The following is a 22,824-nucleotide window of genomic DNA, read 5'->3' as shown; positions in this document are numbered from 1 at the left end:
GCATAATTGATTATATACGAACTTTCGCTGTCAATGTAATCATAAGAAATTGAGGACGCTTATTTTAGTCTAAGCATATAAAAAGGATGAAACGCAAACTGTTCATATTTAAACACCAGTAATTATCAGCAAAAAAATATAATTGAAGCCAAAAGCGGATGAAATTGCAGATTTAATTTTTGTTTGGCAGTCAAATCGAAATTACATGTTTACACAACTCACAGACCAAATACAGAAGCGCCGTTCAAACAGACAAATAATTACTCATCGTTTTCCTCGCCTGTTCGAAGAAAAAAATTAAGTGCGAAATTACGGGGCTAAATGAGATGGCGCATTCAAAAATGCCAGAGACTTAATGCCCCTTTATCAAGCAGAAACGCTATTATTATTTCAAGCAATACCTGGACTTGACTACACAATTATGTTTTGGTTGGTGAAAGTTCTTATGATAATAATACAGTTTTGTCAAAGACTTTTCAGAAATACGAGCAGATCTAGGTCTTCAAGGGGTAAATGTAGCTCGTGGCTACTACCAAAGGGCTGGGGGATTACCTAAAAGCCATCCACAAAGTGGGGGAAGGGATATTTGCAAACAGGAAGGGCCCCAAGTGGGCAAAAATTACGAACCATATTCCATGGATGGTAATGGATGTAGTTTTCTTGACACACAAGCTGATTGATAGCCTATGAAATTGCTGCCACAAAACCTGGCTGAGATAGTTGTAAAGCTGTATAGAAGCCCAGAATAAAAATATTAAGCAAATGTTTCAAAAATAGTGTTAGATCTTCACAGCCATTAGCCTATAATATAAAAAAAAATTCCGGTTTTCGGGTAGAGACCTGATCAGGTATTATAACATTTAGTTCCAAAATCAAAACACATTAAGTTAATATTACATTTACATTAAGTATTACATAAATCGTACTTACTTTCATCAAAATTGGTATTCAGATTACTCGGGTTTTGTTTACGAACATATGCTGATATCTAACAGAAACCCAAAAAAGACAAATTAGGTGTATATTTCACAAATAGTGTTTTCACCTAGGCTGGTAGATAATAATTTATGAGGCTGTTGGTTACAAACCTAAGATTAATATCATAAAAGAGAGGTCTAAAATCAAAGAGTATTAAGTATATGATTCATAAGTGGCATTTGATTTTATCCAAAGTAGTTCCATAGTCCGTAGTCCAGCAGCTCTGGACCCATGAAAACTCAACAAGACCACCCCAAAACATAGTGCTTTTTTCCGCCCGTTTTTTTGTTGTTTTTTTTTTTTTTTGCCTCAGCAGCTTTATAGTTTTTTTTTATCGTGATACTTCTTTTTCAACAAATCTAAAACATTTGGATTTCACGATATGTTCAGGATGAACATTAAAGATGAATGAAAATTTCGATTGGATATTCAAGTTTCGTGTAACACTCAAGGTGCAATCCAATATTTCCTTTGCTACAAAAAAGAAAAATATTACATAAAATAGTACAATACAAAGCTATCCCGAAAAACTAGCATAGATTTAGCATAGATAGCATAGATAGATCTAGCATAGATTTTTTGAAAATTTTTTAATAAAAAAGTGCTTCAAATAAAAGCAGTTCTATCATAATGCCCAACACGGGTAGAAATATATGCACATAAGAACTCAAATTTGAAACAAATACAAATTAAAATAATAATAAAGTCCAACACATAGAGAACAGAAATTAACACAAATAAGAATCAAATTGCCCCCTTTCCCTTCCTGAAGACTGGAGTGCCATTTGCGTTTTACCGAAACGCTGTATAATTCAACTTTTTTATCTTAACATTTCAAGAATAAAATTGCAAATGAAAACCAGTTTAGTCTTAATATGTTATAGTCTTAATATGTTAAAATGGTGCCATTAAAGGATGGATTTACTTTTCTTCTGGGAGGGTGTATAGAGGGAGGTTTGAATAAACTGGGATGAGGAAGGAGTGTGTGTAGCTGTGTTGGCCTCAGGCGGCTTGGTGCTGCGGCAAATTGTTAGTAGTAATAGCAGTTTAAGTCCATTTCACTAAGAAATATGGAGAATTTACAGTTAAATAAAACTTTCAGAACATTAGTTGAAAATTTTTGCAGCAATCTATTTAGTTTCCAATAAGCACAAATGACACTCTTGCCTTTGGGGGTGTTTGAGGGGTTTATGTTAATTTATGTTAATGTTCGTTCGTTTTAAGGGTACTTGTGAATAATATTCAGAACACATTCAATAAGTGAAGTTAGGTTCTTTCGTGAAACAAACTACGATGCAGGTACATTTTATGAGAAAATCCGGTTTCATAGCCACAAAGACAAAACTCAATTTAGTTTGCTACGCATAGTGACATAAGATAGTGTCTGAACATGAAATTGAAAATGAAGATTTGGGAATTGCCAAAGACTGAAAATGAGGATAAGGGGTTGTTGCCCACAACGAAACAGTGCGTTAATGGACACAACATGACTTTATACTCTTGCGAAAAGTAACATTACGAGAAGGAACGCAGTGATAGAAGATACCTAGCCTAACCTGACTTCACTTATTGAGTGTGTTCTGAATAATACACAAGTACCGTTTTAAGTTTCATTCATTATATACATTTATTTCTATTCATTTTAGGTTTTAATGTCGCCCTTTACTTTTTCTTTGAAAACTATCATCTTTAATTTATAGACAATGACGGTTTGGACAACTGTTCTTGTTGCTTTAATTATTAAATAAAACTTTAGAAATAATTTACAACGCTAAAACACAATCATGGTTAAGGCAAATCATAAGTTGTTAATCATTTCACCCTCATGTCTACTTCCTTAATTCATTTCAAGTCATAAGAATCACGAATCAATTGCTTGAAAATTGTTTATAATGAAAGAACGCCTCCTCATTAGTAATGCATTAGCTTTCGATTCTTCTGTCATAACAGAAAGAGTAACTTAAAAAAGAATTAGGACATAGCACGAAAAGATGGCGACTAGACATTGTTGCCAGTTACATTTGGAATCAGGGTACTTGGACTTTTAGCAATAAGATAATATCTTTTTGAGTTTTAATGACAACTAAGGCCATGTCCAGGGGGTACAGGGTTTGAGACCTCTTCCCCCAAATTTTTTTCCGATTCGCAAAAAAGGAACAGGAAATCATATAGATGACAACTAAGGCCGTATCCAGGGGGTACCGAGTTTGAGACCCCTTCCCCTAATATTTTTTCCGATCCGTCAAAAAGTAACAGTAAATCATATAAACAAATTTTTCATGCGTTTGTAAATTTGCTTGAACACCCCCCCCCCCCCCCCCGAACAAAAAACCTGGATAGTCCTTGGTGACAATTTTCTTTTTAAACAAGAGGTCCCAAAAACGAGTCATTAACAGCAATTGTCGAATTTTAAGATAAGAAAGGAATAAAAAAAAAAAAAATCTATTTTGTGAGAATTAAGGACCAGCATAACTTATCTGAAAAATATTTCCCGAAAATATTTTTATTCGTTGAGAAAAAAAAAATCTTAAATTCTTTCTACAAGAAATTAAGAAGTCCCATGTTATTCTGCACATCTACACTAGTCAAAACTTACAGGAGGTCAGAACATTTTTACAAGGAATGGTCGAATCAGGCACGTGCATGGGAATCTATTTCGGAAGATTGTTCAAAATTCGTAAAAAAAAATGTGGGATATATATGCAAAATTTCTAGAAGCCATGGCAAATATTCCAGAAATATTATTCTAACATTCTAGGGGGACTTGTACAGCCAAAATTACAATGAAGAAGCGTGCTTGCCCTCATTCCTGTTCATCTTTTCGAAAAACTAGATTTCTCCTGTTGTTCTATATTTTCCTGTATATTTCGGAAAACTAACCTATTCCAAACTTTAAATTTCCTCCCCATTCCCCAATGTTTTATACCCGAAATGGACAAACTATAAATTCACCGTGTATTTTGATGTTTCCCAAAACTTTTCCAGTGCAGGAGGGGAAAGGAGTCTTAGATAAACCTAAATATGTTCGCTTAAATCTATGTGTGCGAAACGATTTCTTACTTACGATAACACAAACATGCAAGAATTAAGTAAAAGCAAAATTCAGAAGTGTTTTAGAATATTCACTATTGACGAGACACTTTTAAGGCATTCAAGACATGATTCATAGCATTTGTTTCAGGGGGAGTGGCAAGAAATCTAAGGTACAAGAGGGCTCAGTAGCAATAGAAATCAGTGGAATAAGCCCATTTCATTCCTACTCCCCTCGTTTCAGTAACACTGATTGTCTTATTATTTTTTTATCATTCAGCTTAATTTTTAGCTGCTATTCCTTTGGACAGAGAAGTTGACATGGCAACGCTTCCCTTCGAAGACCAACACCGTCTTGCAACTGAAGAAGCTTAAACATTTAAGCAATAAAACGAATTTTTATTATACCGAATTCCTAATGTATTGACACGCGATTTCAAATGAATCTGACAATAAGGTTAAATTGAAGATGTCGAGAGGATACATATATGGACTAAATGTATTAGTATGAATGTTTTCAGTGAGTGAGAAATATAGTAGCCTACAGGTTCAACAAGTTGTAAATTTAGAGTGGATCTTTGAACCCAATCGACACTAATGATATCTTGGGTAATTAAGGAAGCATATCTCCGATGAATATATCTTATCATTCTCACTCTATCATTACTATTCTGCTTTAGTATATGAAATTACACTCGTAAAAGATTACATCAGCAATCTACTAGATGGCATAAATACAATTTATACCCTTGAGCCTCTTTTAAGGCACCACTAATGGAGCTATTACACATTCATTTTCAAAACATTTATTCAAAGTTGAAAATTAAAGCATAAAACAATAATGGAAATTTGTTGTTGCAGGTGGGGGCTGTCAACTTACAAACACGGTTTTTAGCAATAGTAATTTCAATGATATGCTTTTGTTTCAATTAAACATCATTTTGAGGGGCCTTAGGCTCTTTTCTATATTCACTAAAAATTCTTCTAAACATTTATTCAAAGTTGAAAATTAAAGCATAAAACAATATTGGAAATTTGTTGTTGCAGGTGGGGGCTGTCAACTTACAAACATGGTTTTTAACAATAGTAATTTCAATGATATGCTTTTGTTTCAATTAAACATCATTTGAGGGGCCTTAGGCTCTTTTCTATATTCACTAAAAATTCTTCTACTTCCCATGAATACAAGTTGCTGCTTAGCTGCTTTTGTATGAAAATAACTAGTGTTACATAGTGTTACATGGTAAATATGTGTGAGATTCTAAAAATGAAATAATTTTGTAATGGAGGAAAAAGCGAGAATAATTCCAGCCAGAAAAAAAGAAGAATAATATCCAAATATTTCGGGCGAGACTTCCGCTCAACCAACCTCACAAAACCATTTTTCGCCCAACCCTCACAACCAACCTTTACAAAAAGGAAGTAATGAGTACAACTACAGGTAAAAGTCCTTAGGAAGAAAAAAAAAGGACAAATTTTAAATGTACACGCAAAAATAAAAGAGGCTTTCTCTAAAGAATAGGGAAAGGACAACTGAACAAAAACGTCAGTTATTGAATGGTTATTCAAACATGGCAAACCATTTTAAGTAAAGTTTTTTGGAATGCTAATCGCTTACCAGGTAAGATGTTATCGTCTAAGAATATCTTTTACACCCATTCTTAAATTTCGGCTACGATGGGCCGTGGTTCGCTCTTTGCTAGGTTTCAGATAAAGCTGCAACTATGATTTGTGAAATTTTTACGTAAACTCGAAAGCATGAAAACCAAGAGATGAGCCAAGACAAGCACATTTTTTGAATCATCGGGTCAGGCATTTGCGCAAAAATCTATTTCGGAGAAACCCCATCGCTTTTGGGACGGCAAAATTAAACATTTAATAGAGAAAAACAGCAGGTAAATAGGTAGCAATCTTAGAATTTTGGAGGGATGGTGAATACTGCCTTCCCTATAGTCTGAAGAGTTTTACGATTCTCCCTTCCATTTTTATTAAAATTTCCTTAAATTGGTCTTTTTTTCATTTGGACACCCCTCTGCAATGTTGCATCCCTACGAAAAAATATCTGCTTATTTATTTCAAATAGGCTACTTATCACATACATATATCTGCACCATACCTCTCTTAAGCCCTTCCCCATGGTTCTGTTCCAGCCTATAAGCCCGAGAGATTCTGATTCTACCTCATACGCTGTCTTTCATAGCCCCATAACGTTCTTGCATTAGAGTCATGGATGTGGTCATTCAATTTAAGAGTAGTCAAATTAATAGCTTATAAAAACCAACTACCGTAGCCTATATTCAAAAAGGGAAAAAAACAGGCGAGCTATGCAGGGATAACCTTAAATGATATATCGTACAAATACTGATATTTCGGGAGGGGAACAAGCTCAAGGACGCCTCTTTTCCGTATGTGCCTGCAAGTATATCAGCTACTGTTTCTGATAACCATGAAACGTGGTTAATAACAGCAGATCTAAAGCCAGGATACTGTTATCAGCTTGCAAATATAAAATCTAATCTATCAAAAATCTGATATGCATGAGCAATTTTTAGGAGAACAAATTCATTTCATAGCTGACATGAGAAAAATTCATTGAGTCGTTATAAACCATTGATGCTCATCAGACCAAATATAACATTATGTATCTCTAAGAGTGTAACAAGATAAATAGCTACTATTGTCCTTACACGCAGAATTGTGGAGTCATTTTGTGTATAATTATGTTTTCGCAATAAACTTTTACCATTAAGATTAACGGAAATAACAGTTACTATTCCGCTTCAAATGGTGACGTATATATATATATATATATATATATATATATATATATATATATATATATATATATATATATATATATATATATATATATATATATATATATATATATATATATATATATATATATATATATATATATATATATATATATATATATATATATATATATATATATATATATATATATATATATATATAATTTCTATTCGAACAATCCCTGTGTCCCGGTCGTCATTTATATTCCCTGTGTCCCGGTCGTGATTTGTGTCCGGGTGTCCCAGTCTGTAATTTCTCTTTGAGGTTCCCGGTCGTCATTTATATTCCCTGTGTCCCGGTCGTCATTTGTGTCCCGGTATGTAATTTCATCAGTTGACAAACATGACGTCAGTCGACAAACAACTTCATGACGCATACAGCTCAATCCTTATAATGACGTCAGTCGACAAACATGACGTCAGTCGACACACAAACATGACGTCACTCGACACACACACACACACAGACAACTTAATTTTATATATATATAGATATATAAGTCTTGAAAATACTGAGATTTGGGGAAAGGCACAGGTTCAAATTCCCGCTCTATTTCGTATGGACCTGAACGTATACCAGGTAACGTTCCGAATGACTTGATGTGGTTAATAATAGAGATCCAAACGCAAAATAGCTATAATATACCTATGAAGAGCAAAACATTCTCACATGTAGTCTATAACGAAGAAACTATTTCAATTAGAGTAAAAGCACTGACAAAATACGACAGATGTACCAAATAAACAATGGCAAAAGTACCTAGATGCAACGATAATTTTGGCCTTTCTGGCCTTTTTTTTTAAGTAAAAACACTGACAAAATACAACAGAAGTACCAAATTAACAATGGCAAAAGTACTTACATGCAACGATAGTTTTGGCTTTTCTAGCCTTTTTTGGAGAAAAACACTGACAAAATACAACCGAAGTACCCAATAAACAATGGCAAAAGTACTTACATGCAACAATAATTTTGGCCTTTCTGCTTCTCCTTTCTCCGAATGAAGACCACGCAACGCATTCACAACTGTATTCACCGAAAAACTCTTCCACGTCATTCCTTGTGACATTCAATGTCACTTCAATCTGTCTCACACCACTCATAGGGTCAACATAATCATGCAAAGACTGTTGTCTTTCCTTCACTGTTTCCCCGTTACAGACAAAGTACACCTGCAAGGCATTCGCAGCTTTACAGTTGAGTATTGCTGGTTTGTTTTTCACAACGAAAGAATCTTCTGGTTCTTCTAAAAAGACTGGCAAACGATTATCGGGCTTCCCCGTTCCCGAGCTCATAAGTGGGTCCAATAAAAGAGCATCTTCACCTAGAAAATTTCGTAACAGTAAGATAACTTACTTACAAATAAGACATACGGATAGAATCAACGGATTGAATTTTTGCTTTGAAATATGCGGAACACGATATTTATTGTTTCTTAATTTTCGGAAATGCATGCTGAAGATCACAGTCAAATTTAACCAGAAATACGAAATTAAGTCCAGGTAAGATAAGAGTTAAATAGATCTAAATGCTCAAATAAGCCCGTAGTAAATGAGGAGAAATATATACTGTCAGTCGCTACATGTGTTTTATTAAGACTGAAAATTGTATGTTTTGCTATTTTTCTATAGAACGAAGTCAATCAAGAATTGTAATTTCTGACTTGATTTTAACCAAAGCATTGTTCTTAAAACACAACACTTACAACTGAACCATGAACAATCATTAAAAATACAAAAAGGATAAAGTCTAGAATGACTGTAGTACCTTCATAAAGTTCATTAATACTGCATTAGATACTAATAATTCCCCTCCCTAAAATGCGCCCTGGATAGAAGAAAAACCCTGAATGCTTGAGAAATCCAATTGGAAGAGCCTTTTAATACAAATTTTCGCGTTTTAACACTTTCCTCGTGAAGAACAATCCTCACTACCCAGTGAATGATCTGTATTTCCCTATAATTAAATTCTTTTTAAATTTTTCATAATGTGTTATTATAATTTTTAAATATTTAAGCTCTAAAGGCTTTCATAGAGCTTACCTAACTGTAAAGGTACTGCAATTTTGTTTAAATAAAATTAAGACCAAGCTAGGGTTATTGAGTTAACGCAACTAAAGTCAAGTAGTTGCATTAAAAGATCAAGTATATAATCAAGAAAATTTTAACTCGTGCGTCATAATACATTAGTGGGGCGCAATATGGTGCTGGATTACGCCAAGATCTTATGTTCGACGTACCAGAAAAAAATCGAGGCCTGTCTTATCAACATCCTTTTTCAGCGCCTCATATTCATAGCCTTTGCATGAAGCGCAGCTCTTTACGGCTATTAAATAAAAAAAACAAGTTTTTTCAACTGAAAGTAAGGAGTGACATCAAAACTTAAAACGCACAGAAATTACTTCGTATATGAAAGAGGCTGCTTCCTCATCAACGCCCCGCTCTTTACGCTAAAGTTTGACTCTTTCTCTCAATTCTTCTTTCTAAAACAGTAAAAAACTTTAGCGTAAAGAGCGGGGCGTTGATGAGGAAGCAGCCTCTTTCATATACGAAGTAATTTCTGTGCGTTTTAAGTTTTGATGTCACTCCTTACTTTCAGTTGAAAAAACTTGTTTTTTTTATTTAATTTCTGAACGTTTTTGAATCAATGCATGTTTTGATTTTGGCTCTCCGCAGAGGAATAATCAAAACGAAATTTGCATATTTTTTTTTCGGCTCAATGGCTTTCTCATAATTTTGATCGAATGATTTTGAGAAAAAAAGAGCGGGGGACGAAGCCTAGTTGCCCCCCGATTTTTTGGTTAATTAAAAAGGCAACTAGAACTTTTAATTTTTTACGAATCTTTTTATTGGTAAAAGATTTACGTAACTTATAAATTAGCTTACGTAAAGAACTTTTGCATTCTCATGTTTTTATTACATATATGAGGGGATTCGCCCCATCGTCAGTACCTCGCTCTTTACACTAAAGCTTAAATTTTATCCCAATTCATTAAGAATGACCCCCTGAATCACAAAAGCCGTAGAATAAGTAGTTGAAATTACCGAAAATACTTTAGCGTAAAGAGCGAGGTATTAGAAGGAGGTGAGCCCCTCATATGGGTAATAATTTCTGTTTGTTTTAAGTTTTATTGCTGTTCCTTACTTCCAGCTGAAAAAGCTTTTTCACTTTTATTTTTTAATTGTTTTTTTTAAATAATGCTAGTAAATCCTGCTCTCCCTTCATGGAAATTTTCTTCTCCCATTACAAATTCTCGAAGGAAAGTTCCCCCAGCATATCCCCTCTTCTCAACCCCTCCCCCAAACCAAAAAAATCCTCCTGAAAACGCCTGTATACTTCCCAATAACCATTACTATATGTAAGCACGGGTCAAAGTTTGTAACTTGTTGCCCCTCCCACGGGGACTGTGGGGGAGTAAGTCGTCCCCAAAGACATAGTTATAAGGTTTTTCGACTACGCTGAATAAAATGGCTATCTCAGAATTTTGATCCGTTGACTTTGGGAAAATAATTAGCGTGGGAGGGGGCCTAGGTGCCCTCCAATTTTTTTGGTCACTTAAAAAGGGCACTAGAACTTTTTATTTCCGTTAGAATGAGCCCTCTTGCAACATTCTAGGACAACTGGGTCGATACGATCACCCCTGGGGAAAAAAAAAACAAACAAAAAAACAAAAAAACAAATAAACACGCATCCGTGATCTGCCTTCTGGCAAAAAATGCAAAATTCCACATTTTTGTAGATAGGAGCTCGAAACTTCTACAGTAGGGTTCTCTGATACGCTGAATCTGATGGTGTGATTTTCGTTAAGATTCTATGACTTTTAGGGGGCGTTTCCCCCTATTTTCTAAAATAGCGCAAATTTTCTCAGGCTCGTAACTTTTGATGGGTAAGACTAAACTTGATGAAACTTATATATTTAAAACCAGCATTAAAATGCGATTCTTTTGATGTAGCTATTGGTATCAAAATTCCATTTTTTAGAGTTTTGGTTACTATTGAGCCGGGTCGCTCCTTACTACAGTTCGTTACCACGAACTGTTTGATTATAACTTTGAAGAATTTGTACAAATTCTGGTACTTGTATGATAAATCCCCTACCGCTTAAGTTGTTCATTCATCGACACATTATAGAACCGGCTTTTTTCGTTAGTTTCTTTCAGCTAAGCGTGAGACAAGACAAAGAGAAGTGACAGAATGGACTGAAAATATATAATTTGGGCTATATATTTGCACAATAGGGAGGATTGGGGTAAAGTATTTGGACAGTGTGAAGTTATAAAACAATTCTTACTGCATAATATGCAAAAAAAAATTGTCCCTAACACATAAGGCATTCAGACCCGCTATACTTTACCCCCTCCTAATGTGCAAATATATAGCCATATTTGTTTCTAAAATATTATATTTCTATCTTACTTTGGTATATTTCAATAAGATTGAACGTCAGAGAAACATTTTAGAAGAATATTAGGTGTGGGATATATAATACAAGTACAAAAATTCGTTTTACTTTAGGTTGCTGAAAGCACTTCTGTAAACATGAATGTTTGTTTAGGCGATATGAAGCAAATTCCAAACCCCCTTTCTTGTTATAAACATGACATACATATAAAAAACTATCATTTATAATAAAAAGCACAGGTGCATAAGGATGGGAGGAGGTAAAAGACCGGTCTGAAGGACTCGCCCTTGCAAATCTGGATAAATATATTCCCCAACTTTTTTGTTCATCTTTCTCCGTCTCATGGGGTGAAGAATGAGGGAGGGGACGCCTGTCCTCTCAGTGGTCCTATCAGTCATGACAATATTCAAACCTCTTCACGGATATTTTATAAATCTTATGTAATACTGAAAAGTGTTGCGATATTTAGGGCTGTTTGAGCCATGAAATTAGCGCAATAACAAAAAGATGTTTGAGTCATTTTGCGATATTCTTTTTTAATAACACCTATATATATTTAGAGTATTTGCTATGCTTCACTTAGTTCCTTAAAATTCGAATCTTTCTTTATTTTTAACCTCTCTCTACAAATATTCGCTTCAACTTATTTGAAATCGCAACAAATAAGTTGATTTAAAATAAGTTGAACTGATTACATACACAAAAGCATAAAAAGGACGAGGCATAAATAAAAAAGAAGATAAAATCAAAAATAGAAAATTCACAAACAAAACAACAACATGGAAGTTCAGCCTAATACAAGACAAAGAAAAATGCATTAATGACCTGAAACCATCCCCATTCGCCAAGGATAAATCCTAGCTATACGTTTGTGGTCTGAACTAAACAAAATTGGGCTTATAGAAAATTTATATTCCTTTTTACAACAAGATTTAACCACCTTCTTCTCCTTTTCTGAACCCAAAAACAAATCCCTAAAACAAGCCAAGATTTAATTATTCTTTTCATCGCCGAGGCAAAATTTTATTTCACGGTTCATCACAGACCGTGTATTTTTTTCTTCTAGACACTGCTCTAAAACTTAGTGCTCAGTCCTTTCCTTTTAGCTTTCATTTGTATGGAAATAGCCCTTTTCATTCCGCTATGTTTTTAACTATGAGAATATATACGGGAAGTCAGATGTAGACATGAGTTTAGACTTTCTTGAATTGACTAAGAGATGAGAGAAAAAAAATCCATGAATATTTTCCTTTAAATTTTTAATTTCCGAAATGTCAATATGACTTCAAAATTCACTTGACAGAAACAGAGGAGTCGATGTTTAATGATTTAGGGAATTTCAAGAAAACCACTCATCTCGACAAATGTCGAGGATGTGACTTGAATCAAAATAGTAAGGATATAAATGCTTGAAAAAGATAGACCCTTAAAGGGAACCGCAACGGATTTTTTAGACTAGCTATTATAAATATCGGATTATTCCACTACTGGCTGGTGCAAGGGTTTGAAAATAGGTATAACTCAAAAAGTGAGCCAGACTGGGTCCTTGGCACCAATAAAAAAAAAAAAGACTTCAAAAATCCATGACTGTGCGGAAACGCACAAATTCATCCAATTAAAAGATAATTGTAATGGAATTGAGTTTGCGTTGGCAGACACATACACGAAAATTTTATTTCGAGAGAACGTGAATTAAAAAAAATGTCCGATGTTCCGGAAAGTTCAGAAAATTATGGAAAAAGCCACATGTTTTTTGAGTTTTTACGAATCTAGAGGCCGTTCCTACTAATAAGCTTTCACCAGTAGTATTTTTCAAAACAGCTCTATGAAACTGATCTGGTTCCATCTCAGTAACATCGAAGGGACCTTCAGAAACTTTCCCAACGAAACATTATAAAGATGCATTATAACGTTTTTCGTTTTATCCCTACTTTCCGGAGGAGACAGTTGTCCCTCCTGTCTCCTCTCTGTGTACCATTGAGAGATGGAGTCAGCTTCGTATTTTGGAGGGGCTTAAAGGATATTAAAAGTAGGATTGGTAATACTAATTTAGGAATCAAAAGTAAATGCGCAGACTCAAAACAACAAACTAATCTATAACGCTTTTCACAGAACTACAGGAGCTGTGTTCAGCAACTTTCACTATACAATTAAAATTATCTTAAAACTTAAGCATAAAAATGGCGAATTTAAAGTTATTACACAACATATAAAATAATGGACTAATTTATCAGGTAACATCTTGGTCTCTCCTAGTATTACTCGAAATGAAGAACATATCAACCGAACTCTGGAAATCCAGTTGTTTCTCTCTATAAAATGGAGAACTTTAAGTTGTCATACTAATTCTAAAGCGAGTTTGTAGTCCTAATACTAGTAAGATGCTACACTTCTAATGAGAATACTAATACTTCACTTAGAACTTGTCTACAAAATAATCATAAGATGTCCTTTTCAGGTCCAAAACAACGGTCAATCATTGAATTGAACTCATTGTGCAAAACTGATGCCAAATTAAAGAAAAAATAAATAAAGGAACAATCTAAAAATGATTTACTTTTACCTTGCCAAAACTCCTATATTGTTTTCAGTTTTCAGTAAAGCGCTAGTTTTCTGTAAGCCTAAAAACATAGGAAATACCACCAGTTGATCTATTTGCATTACTTTTATTGATATATGTTAGATAGGCTGTAAAGTAATAATTTTTGTTCTTTTAAGGTTCAACTTCACTCTTAACTTCCCTCGGAAATTTTTTTTTTAATTAACACTCATACATAGACCATGTCCTGACCAAGCCCCTGTGTAATCTTCTCACATCTAATTATCTACCGATGTTTTCCTGTTGGAAAAAAGGTCATTGCTTGTGTAGCTTCGTTTTACTTAGTTATTAATTTGTCCAATAAATATTATATTATTCTATCTATCTAAGATTATATCCCAATTAATATTAAACATCTAAACAGCCCAAAACCTTATCCAAGGAACAATGGCAAGATAGATCTTGAAGACAACTTATACAAGAAGTTACTAGCTAATTGGCAATAGATCTAACTCAAAAATTACGTATTTTAACGGATGATTTATGTACAAGTAGATTCCGTTACACATGTAACGAGACACTATGTTTTTCATTTCCAAAAATGCTATGAGTAAAGTAATAAAATCATAATGAGCTTTAAACTTAACTTGACGTTTTAAGCTGTACATCACAAGTAATTAAAAATGCCATTCCCTAGCGAGGGGCTGGAGAATTAGGGGAAAAGGTATGGATACGAAAAAATCGGCCTGTTATATATATAAAATATCACGCAAAGGAAGGGGGATGATTTGATAAGTTTTGAAAGAATACTCCTTCCGAAAAAATGTTGACATAAAAAAAAAAATTTTTACGGAACTGCGTGGGTTTTTTCTTTACATATCCTATAAGCACTTTTATGAAAATTTTAACAAGAATGGGGCGGGTGCAGCCTTATTAGCCCTATTCCAAATGTTAACTTGAATTTGTTTTCAATAAGCAAAGTCAAGTTACGGAGTAAATAAGATACGGAAGATGAAACCATGCTGACGGTTAAAAGAACATGGAAAAAGAACAATTAAAATTATCACTAACAAACACTCGTAAAAAAGAAACATGAGATAAGAAAAATGTTTATTAAAAGGTTTAATGTATGGGAGCACTTCAGACACGTACGCAAATGGAAGGAGTACTTTGAGTATGGCCTTAAATTCCTCCGTATTTAGATACGCATCTTATTCCTCTTCGGACTCCCTGGGACTAAAGAGCCCTCAGGTAAGCATCCCTTATCTATTTGGAGTTTCTGGGCCTATATAGGCCTCAAGTCAGTGGCAGTTCTGGCCTCGCTTACGCCCGGGGTAAAATCTTGATAAGTGCCCTCTCGCCTGTCTCCCATAAATTTCGGGCCAAATTTTAACAAAATTTTCGTTTATTACCAAAATTATTTGCAACTTATTAATTAATTAATCATTTATTTTGCATGCTTTCTTATTTATTAATCAAATTATTCAATTATTATTCATTATTTTAATTTAATTGCTTGGTTTTTATTTTTTTATTAATTAATGAATAATTTGATAATTATTTATATTTATTAACTAAACCCTCTACTATATTAATGAAATTTCAAAATTACAAGAACTATTATAACCGTTATATTATTTGTTTGAAATTTTTCGCCCCAAAAATTTCTACGCCCGGGGCAAGTGTCACCTCTGTCCCTCCGCCAAAATCACCTCTGCCTCAGGTACGCACCGCCAGAAGAAAGTATAGAAAACGCTCCTTAATCAATAACTAACACGCAGACAAGATTTAAGAAATAAAAAACAAGAAAAAATACAACTACAAGAACATTGACTAGACATCTTCCATTTTTAGAACAGAGGTGTTTTGACAAGGATTTTAAACACAGTGCAAAAAAACAACTCAACAATACTGAAACAAGCAGTTTATTCATTCATTTATCCGACTACCGAACTTGAATTAAACAACAGGGGTTGCGAACAAACTTCCCATTCAAACCCAGAAGTATCACTTCATACCTCTCTTTCCTATTCATAGCTTAGAAAAATTATTCCATACATCTGTCTGTATTATTCTTTATAGGCCCAGGGAGTCTATGGGAAAATTTTTAGCTTTCATGGTGTATTACACGTGGCTGAATTCCAATTAGCTTTATATTTTGTCAGATTAAAGTAGGTCCTTACATAAACTACTAGTTTCTTCATAAATAGGTTTAAATCCAGTATTTTTCTTCTTGCAAACATAGTTAGTGAAAAACCAATTATTCCGATTAAATCGTTTTAAAAGGACATCAGCGGTAGTTTTTTTTTAATGTACGGTTGATTACCGACTGTTCCTACATATAAATATTCTTTATTCGGGTTAGACCTCACGCGGCCTCATGGAGAAATCCACAGATCTTTTTATGCTTAAAAATATAGTAAAATAAAAATGAAAAATAATAACAATTGAGGAAACATAAATACCATCTAATATTCATGGAGATCCAGTGACTTAGTGTGACACAACAAGTGTTGAAAAAAAGTGCGTTTCGAGGTCTTCTTAGGCTCAACTTGCAGTTTTCAAACATTTTAACACAAACACCCAAAAATGCCCTTGTGATTCAACTAATGCTATGAGCAGCTGCTTTTATATATTTGGATTCCCCCTAAACTATTTTATTTCTGTTCTATATCTCTCATTTTGTTACAATCATTAAGAAGCAGTGACTCATTTCTCTTGAATGGTGCCAAAAAAGGTCTTATAGTATATATTGCATGACATGAGTTATAAAACTCTTAAATCGGTTTGAAAATAGAATTCTTTACATCTTTGGCTATTCATCAGCTGATGCTAGACAACATGCAATAAGCATACGGTACCTACTATATTTCATTCAAAAAAGGAAAACTCACGGACATAAGAAATTGAGGGAAAAGCAGGAAAATGCCACCCTTAATAGAGGAGGGGGGACAAAATACCTACCAGAGAAAGAAACACGTTTAATTGCATTTGCTATCCAATGATCTAAAAGGCTTAGACGAATTTTCAATCCTAATTTAAGTGTTACTCTTTTTTTGTAGGTCTACAGTTCTATAGTCGGGACTACAAACCAAAAATCCATTATTGACTTTCATTATTTCAGCGTCCTTAGTTTTTATTATTTCAGCGTTGTTGTTTTTTTTTTTGTTTTTTTTTGGGTTTTTTTTTCAGTGTTGTCTGTTTTTTTTTTGTTTTTTTTTTTTCAGATACAAACGGGTCAGATTAAATAAGAGAGGGTCATATTTTATTGTTTTCTAGGTGTTGAGGGGGCGGTCAAAATACTAAAAGGTGCAATTTAGGCCACTGTTTTCAGATTTGTCCAGGAAATTACCTTAGACTGATCTCATAGACCCTCTCCCGTCCTTAGCTTTCTACATACAGGTAATTCGTAGACTATTCGTGAACAAGGATCATAAATAATTATCTTACCGTCCAATAGTCCAGCAAAGGTCCCAGGTACAAGCAATGCACTGAAGAAAGATATGACTAGTAAAACTTCCATACTGTGACCAGAAATCTACCTAGAAATACAAATTAAGAACCTGAGTAGGTCTACATGTGGTGAAACAAGATGTACTAATTTTGTATATACATAAAAAATATTTCATAAAAAAAAAGTCGAATGTCTTAATAGATATTCACCGAGTAAGTCGATATAGGTCGACTTTTGAGACAACTTGTTCGTTTGAAACTGAAGAACACTAAGTGCACAAACAAGTTACGACCAACTACAACTTGAAGCCACTAGTTCAAACACAAAATGATCTTACTTACAGTCTCCTGAACTAATTAAAAGAGAAAAGACCCCTAATCGATGCAACAGGGTCCACAAACCGCGCAACAAGACCAAAACAGTGAAAATTATATCTTTTGATTTTAGATAGCTAAACTCCATTAGAATAGCTTTTTTGGGTGAACTTTTGCTTATACCATACTGCTTACCATTTAGAACCAAAATACAAGGCTAAACACTTGTAAAAAATATTTTTTTAATAAGCGAATCAAAGACATAAGCTAACACTGAATACTTCAGAATTCATTTTCAATTGAACATTTTAAAAAACGAACGATTTTTTTTGGAAACAAACACCCCCTCTTAATTGACGATTGAATGTAGAGGCTATAGGCCGAGTCAAACACGATTAGTCGTTCTAAGCTAACACGTTGGTGAACTCGTCTGGGAAGGCAGAGGGAGAGGAATTCACAAAAATGATCAAAATCGGGCATATAGGAAGTTACAAAAACTGTGAGGTAGCTGTGGGCTACTCACAGGCTCCGCGCAAATGTGCCCTTTATAAGGACTTTCGGGCGGGGAGAGACTTTGTTAGAGTTTATCCAAATCTAACATAGGTCAAGAGTAAGGTGAGCTCACATTGCCACTGAAGGATCTGTGTTAGCTCCATAGCCCAAGTTTTCACGTAGCAATTTCGAAGCAGCAGTTCAATTTTTTTACTGAAAAAAATTAGTTTTTGTTAATCCAGATTAGGATAGATCTGCAGTTAAGATGACTTGTGAAAAAAAAAATTCCAATGTAAAGACGTGTATAACCTTCAGGATCTTTGGATCCCTACATGTAGGGAAGGGGTACAGGAGGTATATTTTGTTAGACTTAACCTAACATCCCTTCTTGAGTGGTAGGGGGTATGTCATACAAGTAGCCTATCCTTTCGCTATTACAAAAAGCCCCAAATCTGCAAAAAGCCTCATCGTTTGGATTTTTTTTTTTTTGCACAAACTTAAACTGTCTTGATGTATACTTAAGGTGCTTCTGGCTAAACCCGATTTGGCCTTTAAAGAAAGGATAGCCTAATATTAAGTGACAAAGAAACATTCCAGAATTTGATCCACCTCCACTGAATTGCAAAAAAAATGATTTTCGTTGCTCAGTAGCCTAATATAAAGATCAAGATATGTGTCGAGTCACATGCCCAGATATTTTTAATCTTTTCAGTGAGAATGGCCAAGTATCATGAGAAAGAGAAAAAATCGTTGTTGTTTTTACCAGTCTTTTTTTTCAGTTAAAATGGATCCCGTTTAGCTGACGCCCCTTCACTACAATATACACAATTATCATAGTTACCATATCCTGACTGCAGATCCACCATACTTTACCCCAACCCTCACAATGTGCAAATATATAGTCCAAATGGTAAATTTCCCATGTCCTTTTCGGTTTCTTGATTCCATCACAGTTGATTCAGCATACGGGTAGACGGCTCGAAATAAGAGAATCATTCTCCTTTCGATTGCGTGGCATGGCAAAATGGATGGGAAACATATAACTTGGAATCTTTGTGCAATTATTAGGTTTTGGCAGAGGATAACCAAGCTACCTGAGCAAAACATTGCAATAACAAAAGAGCAGCACGACCCGATTCCTCATTCAACAGGGTTTCCACATAAAATAATCGCTACCGTGACAATTGCGACTCTGCCCCCCCCTTCCTGATACGGGCAGATGTATTCCCAGGCTATATATAGAACAGTACTTGCGTATTATCCAGAACACACTCAAGAAGTTAAGTTGTTAATGAAACATATCAAAATATGATGAAATATAACGCTTTAGTAAGAAAATTATGGGAACTACAACAAAGAATTATGGAAAGCCGGCCGCCCATAACACATTATATTGAATACCTAGCCAAACTTAACCACCTCTATATATTAAATATTTAATTAAAATATACCTGCATTTTAGTTTATGTCACGAAAGAATAAACTAGTTATAACAGCATGTGAGAGAAAAAGCGGTTTACTCAAATCAAACAAAGAAAACATCTTAAGTGTGTTCTGGATAATACGTAATAACACACAGAACTTTGCTGATATTGTTGTCCTCATTAGATGGGCCAGACATAGCCATATGTTTCGGGGGGGGGAGGGCAAATCCGGCAAATGTTTACTTTCGTTCCAAGTGCTCAAAAGTGCGTATTACTGTATATAGCAAGATTCTGACGATCGCATATTGTTTCTTTGTCATTAATCGAGAAGCGCATCCATTTTTTAGGTTTCTAAAATCCCGCTCCAACGAGACTAAAAATGCGTAAAGTGGGCTTTCTTACAGATAACATTGCCTATAGAGCGAAGAGTATTAGTCCATGAGCCCCACGGGTAGCGGGACGAGGTCTTACAAACAGAGGTTTAACATAGAGTGATAAAACTATAAAAAAAATTAAACAAATATAGAATACGGACCTCGCCCCGATGCCCGCGAGGCTCATGGACTAATACGCTTCGCTTTATAGGTAATGTTACCTGTAAGCAAGCCCACTTTACACACTTTTAGTTTGCCCCATGGAGGAGAAGGGTCAACCAGAAATTGATACGCTTCTCTAATAATGACTAAGAAGCAACATGCGATCATCATCTACCACCTTATCTCGCTGGCAAATGCGATTTAAGGTAATCATAATCTTGCTATATGCAGTAATACGCACTTGGAACGAAAGTAAACATTTACCTTAAATCCTTCAGATCCCTTATTCTGTGAGAAGTACAAAAAAAAATATGATAAAATAAAAAATCATGAGATTTCTGGGGGGCCCGGGCCAGAATGGTTCCCCCATGCGTACGTGCCTGGGGTATACATATATAGATGTCTGCTGCTTTTTTCAAATTGGTGGGCTATTATTTTGTAGTGTGAACCAACCGTTTAAGAGAGAAAAAAAAACATTGCAAGCCTTTTTAAAAAGGTTTCATGTACAGCCTAGAGCAAAATTTGCTGAACAAAATGAATGAAAATCTTAAGAATATTTCGAGTTCCAAAACTATGCCCCAGGAAGGTCTTTGACAAAGGACTCTGAAGTTCGATGAAGCGTCCCCAATATGGAGGGCTAGGGTCCAAAAAAAAGTTTCATTTTCCAAACCTAACCCCTTTCTGAGATAGCAAGAAGTCACTAAACTAGAATTTTACCATGTTAACAACCATTAGGCTATATTTGAAAATGAACAGAGGATCGAACGATACAACTCTTTTGTCGCTAGAGGGTTTCCTTCAAACTGGGAATGAAGATGCGTGATTATCGAGGTCATATACAATAGTGATAGGGTCTACTACTAATTCAATAAATTAGTAACGTACTTATCTTTTTAATATGTTTCTTTACTAGTCAACAATAAATCCATATTATTAATCACTATACAACATAACTCTTTGAACGAAAGAATGAAACTAAACTAACTCTCAAGTTTACTCGTATTCTGAAATCATAGTGCTAAGTTTTCTCCTCGGCGCTAGCTAAGGAAAGGTTGACCAATGGGAAGAGAGACATATAATTCTCATATTTAGGAAAATATAAATTGATTCTCCCACTCATTGAATTTATTAAATAAAAACAACAAGTTTTTTTAACTGAAAGTGAGGAGCGACATTAAAACTTAAAATGAACAGAAATTACTTCGTATATCGTATATGAAAAGGGCTGCTCCATCCTCAACACCACGCTCTTTACGCTAAAGTTTGACACTTTCTCTCAACTCTACGTTTTAAAACAGTGAAAAACTTTAGCGTAAAGAGCGGGGCGTTGAGGAGGGAGCAGCCCCTTTCATATACGAAGTGATTTCTGTTCGTTTTAAGTTTTAAAGTCGCTCCTCACTTTCAGTTAAAAAAACTTGTTGTTTTTATTTAATTTCTGAGCGTTTTTGAATTAATACATGTTTTGATTTTAGCTCTCCACAGATGAATAATTAAAACGATTTTTTTTTATTTTGGCTAAATGGCTTTCTCATAGTTTTGATCGATAAATGAGAAAAAAGGAGCGGGGGAGGAGGCCTAGTTGTCCCCTCAATTTTTGGTTACTTAAAAAGGCAACTGGAACTTTTAATTTTTTACGAACGTTTTTATTAGTAAAAGATATACGTAACTTACGAATTAGCTTACGCAACGAACTTCTGTATTTGTATGTTTTTATTAAGTATATGAGGGGGGTTTACCCCCTCGTCAGTGCCTCGCTCTTTACACCAAAGCTTATATTATCCCTTAAGAATAACTACTGAATCACAAAGGCCGAAGAATAAATAGTTGAAATTACTAAAAATACTTTTGCGTAAAGAGCGAAGTATTAGGAGGAGGTGAGCCCCTCATATGCGTAATAATTTCTGTTCGTTTTAAGTTTTAATGATGCTCCTTACTTTCAGTTGAAAAAACTTCTTCATATTTTTTTTCATTGTTTTCTTTTAAATATTGCTAGAAAATCCTGCGCTCCCTTCACGGAAATTTACTTCCCCGAAGACAAATTTTTCCATAGAAAAGTTAGCCCAACAAATCTCCTTCTTCGCAACAACTCCCCCCCAACCAAAAAATCCCCATAAAAACATCTGTATACTTCCCAATAACCATTACTATATATAGGCTAAGCACTGGTCAAAGTTGGAAAATTGTAGCCCCTACCACGGGGACTTTGGGGGAGTAAGTTGTCCCCAAAGACATAGCTATAAGATTTTTAGACTATCCTGAATAAAACGGCTATCTCAGAATTTTGATCCGATGAATTTGGGAAAACAATTGGCGTGGGAGGGGTCCAAGGTGCCCTCTAAATTTTTGGTCACTTAAAAAGGGCACTAGAACTTTTTATTTCAGTTAGAATGAGCCCTCTTGCAGCATTCTAGGACTACTGGGTCGATACGATCACCCGTGGGAAAAAAAATAAATAAACACGCGTCCGTGATCTGCCTTCTGGCAACAAATACAAAATTTCACATTTTTGCAGATAGGAGCTTGAAACTTCTACAGTAGGGTTCTCTGATACGCTGAATGTGACGGTGTGATTTTCGTTAAGATTCTATGACTTTTATGGGATGTTTTCCCCTATTTTCTAAAATAAGGCAAATTTTTTCAGGCTCTTAACTTTTGATGGGTACGACTAAACTTGATGAAACTTATATATTTGAAAATAACATTAAAATGCAATTCTTTTAATGTAGCTATTGGTATCAAAGTTCCATTTTTTAGAGTTTTGGTTACAATTGAGCCGGGTCGCTCCTTACCCGTTCGTTACCACAAACTGTTTGATTTTTACATTTCGTGGTCATAGTT

General features: G+C 34.7%; 1 protein-coding gene across 4 annotated transcripts in view; it reads right to left on the bottom strand.

The window, feature by feature from the left end:
- Window positions 1-20,983, bottom strand: part of LOC136036139 (netrin receptor UNC5C-like) — a 216,043-nt gene extending 195,060 nt beyond the window's left edge. For all 4 annotated transcript variants that reach the window (XM_065718169.1, XM_065718171.1, XM_065718170.1 and 1 more), the window contains exons 1-3: window positions 20,872-20,983; window positions 17,217-17,308; window positions 7,784-8,149 (exon numbers count right to left, since the gene is read on the bottom strand). In XM_065718169.1, the coding sequence (XP_065574241.1) occupies window positions 7,784-8,149; window positions 17,217-17,289 (439 nt within the window). In that variant the 5' untranslated portion in view covers window positions 17,290-17,308; window positions 20,872-20,983. The remainder of the gene's footprint in view (window positions 1-7,783; window positions 8,150-17,216; window positions 17,309-20,871) is intronic.
- Between the last annotated feature and the right edge of the window lie 1,841 nt (window positions 20,984-22,824).

Source organism: Artemia franciscana, chromosome 15 (assembly GCF_032884065.1).
Source record: "Artemia franciscana chromosome 15, ASM3288406v1, whole genome shotgun sequence".
Classification (NCBI taxonomy): domain Eukaryota; kingdom Metazoa; phylum Arthropoda; class Branchiopoda; order Anostraca; family Artemiidae; genus Artemia; species Artemia franciscana.
Note: the sequence above shows the minus strand (reverse complement) of the source record. Positions and strands in the feature narration are given on the sequence as shown.